Here is a 3,981-nt window from a genome sequence, read left to right as displayed (position 1 = left end):
GGCATGCAATTTTGCATGAGGGACTCAACAATTCAAAAAAATCCTATAAGTGAATTCATAGTAAAAGTGTAACCGTCATGGGGGAAACGCTTTTTAAATCTATATTTTGGAGTCAATTTAACACTTTCCATGCATGCGATTTTTATATTTTGGGGTCTATTTAAGCTGGAGTTCATTTAAATAAGTAAAATCCTTTCGGTCAACAGTTTTTGAGAATGTAATCTTTGATTATGTTGCAGGCTTGAGTCAAACTCCCTTTTGGTCAGCATCTCTACTGCATGTAGCTACAGGGGAGATAAAGAGCATAACACAACCACTCATTAGGAACAGAAACATTTATTTAACATGATATAAAACAGATGGGATATGAACATTTGCAAATTAAATCTAGTATGTAACTGTATGTTGAACATATCCTCCCATCCAGATATACCATGTACATTATATACACAGTAAATCTCTGATAATTACACTTTGTACACACAAAAAATTATCTCAGATTCAGAAAGGGGTTATTTCTATTGCTTTTTACACATCCTTATCCTGTTTTCTTTTAGTTCCAGGGCTCCAAACCAACATGTCATAAATGTTCTTGATTTTTTGTCATAAAATATAATCAAGATCTCTTTTTCCATCTCTCAGTTTAAATATATCTCTCAGCAATTTAAAAAAAAAGGACAGTATAGATTGACTCAAGTCAGAACATTCACATATGCATTGGCAACAAAGTGCCAGGGACTTCAAATCCCATCTTTAAATAATTAGAACTCAGAAGTATGAGAAATTACAAATACTCTTAGTCTGCAGCAATAAAATGGTTCCTCCTTATATAATAATGGAGGGATCTATATCTTTTATCTACTCATCTTTAGCATAGACACATGTTCTTTACAATAAATGGATAAATATGCCTGGTTAGATGATGTCGAATGTGTGGGGGGAAAAAATTAAGTGAATTATTAAAGGCTTAATTAAATGCAGAGAAAATGTGAAACTTGCTTCTGAAACTTTTTCGAACAGTTGATGAAACATGAATGAAAACGTATAACAGACCAACATACTCTGCCACAGGCTATCAGGCTCAGAACAGAGTTCAGTCTATTAGCCTCCTGTATATACAGATAGACTTTGGCCCAGATTCGAACACAAAAACCTAATAAAACCATATAAATAATAAAAATGATTATAAAAGCCTTGTAAAAACTGAAACTGCAGCAGTAAAACGGTATGAATCCATGTGCTGTCTTGCCAGGTTGAGAAGATTGTTGCCCCCCGAAGAGGGAGGAGCTTAAGACGTCACAGTGAGCAATACAGAAGTCAGAGGTTGAGACCCATGAGTATGAAGTAGGCAGTTTCACTCTGTAGCCAAAGGCCTTGTGCTGAACTCTTTAGGAAAGTCCTCAGGAGCCGCTTCAGGCCTCCCCAGCTGCTTCCTTCATGTGTAGGTTTTCACTGAGGCCAGAGCCTGGGCTGAAGCAGAACAAAAGGACAGAAGTGAAATTATAGTGAGATTCCCTCATAGTTCTGCTATACAACAGTGTATTAGTGATACCGCAACACATAGAGAACAAACTCCCCGCATTGTTACGTGAAATGAACCCAACTAATTATCCTGAAATGCTTTTTTAAAACCCCAGAAATCAAATTTAACAATCAAAACACTTCAGCATTATGAGTATGAGTGAAAAAAGGGTGGATGGAGGCCCTTACTGATGCTACTACACACACATGAAGTGAGAACCGTCAGTGAGCTGGGGGGGTGTGGTGGTGGGAGACTGCGGATGGGGTGGGGAAGAGGACGACAGGCTTTTCACTGCAACGAAACGACAACATGGTGAGCACAGGCGCACGCATGAAATGACAAAACAACAAATTAGAACAGTTGATAATGAGTGAATGGCTAAATAAAACAGAAATAATCACTAAAGTGAGTGAAATTACTGAAAAAGCTACTGAGTAAGTAGTAAGTAAATTACCTAACACATACACAATGAAAGCAGCTACAGTTTGTTTCTAAGAACAGGCTCCCACCAGCTTTTGTTTTATTGCATGCGTTTTCTTTGATCCAACCACCCCACCTCCACCCTCTCGTCTCTCTAGAGACGTACCTGCTACCAGCTTGCTGCGTTTGGAGGCCTCGGCTGCCAGCTCATAGGAGATATTAATCATCTTCTCCTTTTCCTGTACAGTAACCTCCTCTTCAGTCTCCTCCTCAGGGCTCAGAGCCAGACTAGGCAGCACATTCTGCATGCTAGGAGCAAACACAAAACAGCAAGGTTTTCTCTACAGCATGCGACGGACAACTTCTAATTACCAACAAACAGGCCAGTTTTTAAAAATCAATATGAGGGCACTGACATTTAGAATAAAATGCCACAGTGGCTCAGAGATGAGCAAATAGACCTTTTCTGCACATTTGAGGCATGGATCTGCATGCCAAGCGCATGAGACATCTATGCTATGACCCTAAACTTACCTTTTACTTTTAGAAGGAATTTCATGCACGACATCTGCTCACCTGCAAAGCTGGCTCTTTCACCGTAGTATCCTTATCTAATATTCAAGGCTTGAGCAGACCTGTCCATGCTAATAACCGATTACTGATTTAGATGGATCATGACAGTGTGCTTACCTGTTTTTGGCTATGAGGGCTTTGATGCGGTCGACTTTTCTCTGCTTATCAGCCTCCTGCTCAGGACTCAGAGCCTCCTCAGGGTCCGATTCAATGTAACGCTCAGGAATGAGCACTTTGTCAGGCACAGAAAGCTGAGGAACAGCCACCAGACAAGAAACACTTATTTAGCACATTTGGTACAAATGAATGGTTTTCTAAACTGACACAGAAAATTCCACTTCTGTGCAAACAACATTATTACCCTGATCGGCATCTATCGTGCAGGAAGACTATTTTACATTTGGGTGTTTAGAAGTAAATGGAGTGTCACTGTCAATTACTCTGAGGCATTCTGTACTACGCAGAGATCAACTGTAAGAAGTTCACCGATGTAATCTAAAGCAAGGCCGTGAAACTCTTCTCAAGGCAGCAAGTCATGCAAATCATGTTGTAGCTTATGAGCATCCCATGAAAAGATTTTGGCACAGAGGCCTTTGTGTAATGTTCAGTTAGCCTGAACAACGCTTATACAGTTATAAGTTGTTAACTTCTCCATTCCAGTTGAAACTTTTTTTTCCTGCAGTATTAACAATTGAATTGATAATACATGATGTTTCTGTTGGTAAACGGCACCTTCATAATAATTTGCCATGACAGTATTAGCCCTCTGAGTAATGGCTTGTAAAAAAACCAGCAGGCTGATGGGAACGACGGCTAACTGCTGTGCCGTACCTCTCGGTCGACATTAAAGTGATCAGCCTGGAGGATTCTTTTGAGACGAGCTATCTCCTCAGCGGGCGTCTCCTGCTCCCCCACCACCTCCTGCTGCCTGAGAGAGGCCTCCAGCTCCTGAATGTCACTGCTTATCACCTCATCTCTGCGTCTCACTTGAAACTAAAAGAAATAAATTATGAAACATAAAAGAAGCAGAGACATTATATCATATGAACATTCTTCTGACTTCAGAGCTACCCTAATGTCAAATAGGGTCTGAGTCACTCAGCCAGTACCTGCGTGTTGCGGGTAATGGTTTTCTTTAGTAAATGAGTGGCTGCCGAGAGGGTGTGTTCTCCTGGCTGCTACCCCTGATGCTGAGGCTTTTTTTCTTCTCCCTGAGGGTACCCTTGCTGGTGGCGACGGATCCTCTCCAGCTGCTCCTCCACGCTCATCCTGGGTCGGCTGCTCTCCACAGCACACAGCTGCTGCTCCACTGCACTGCGTGGACGCTCCTGTTGGCCAGAGACGACAACAGAATATAATTTAATAATGATATAGCATTACTGTGAAGACATTCAGCACTACGAGGTTGCCGCCATGGTAACTTTTTTTACTGTGATCCCCAATTGTGTGCATGGTAGAGATCTGAA

General features: G+C 41.2%; 1 protein-coding gene across 1 annotated transcript; it reads right to left on the bottom strand.

Moving 5' to 3' along the window:
• Positions 1–320: 320 nt before the first annotated feature.
• Positions 321–3,371, bottom strand: LOC113026588 (pleckstrin homology domain-containing family A member 5-like). Its single transcript, XM_026175535.1, has 5 exons — positions 3,347–3,371; positions 2,633–2,766; positions 2,109–2,251; positions 1,729–1,813; positions 321–1,470 (listed from the first exon to the last, which is right to left on the bottom strand). The coding sequence occupies exons 3-5, from the start codon at positions 2,248–2,250 to the stop codon at positions 1,413–1,415; spliced, it is 285 nt and encodes a 94-aa protein (XP_026031320.1). The 5' UTR covers position 2,251; positions 2,633–2,766; positions 3,347–3,371; the 3' UTR covers positions 321–1,412.
• Between the last annotated feature and the right edge of the window lie 610 nt (positions 3,372–3,981).

The sequence above is a fragment of the Astatotilapia calliptera genome, chromosome 7 (assembly GCF_900246225.1).
Source record: "Astatotilapia calliptera chromosome 7, fAstCal1.2, whole genome shotgun sequence".
Taxonomy (NCBI): Eukaryota; Metazoa; Chordata; class Actinopteri; order Cichliformes; family Cichlidae; genus Astatotilapia; species Astatotilapia calliptera.
This window is presented reverse-complemented; position numbering and strand designations above follow the sequence as displayed.

Coding starts and splice junctions, on each gene's coding strand:
- LOC113026588 (XM_026175535.1), bottom strand. CDS start 2,250: ATGCAGAATGTGCTGCCTAGTCTGGCTCTGAGCCCTGAGGAGGAGACT. Junction 1,814..2,108: donor ACGCAGCAAGCTGGTAGCAG/GTACGTCTCTAG, acceptor GTTTCGTTGCAG/TGAAAAGCCTGTCGTCCTCT. Junction 1,471..1,728: donor ACTGACGGTTCTCACTTCAT/GTGTGTGTAGTA, acceptor GTTCTGCTTCAG/CCCAGGCTCTGGCCTCAGTG.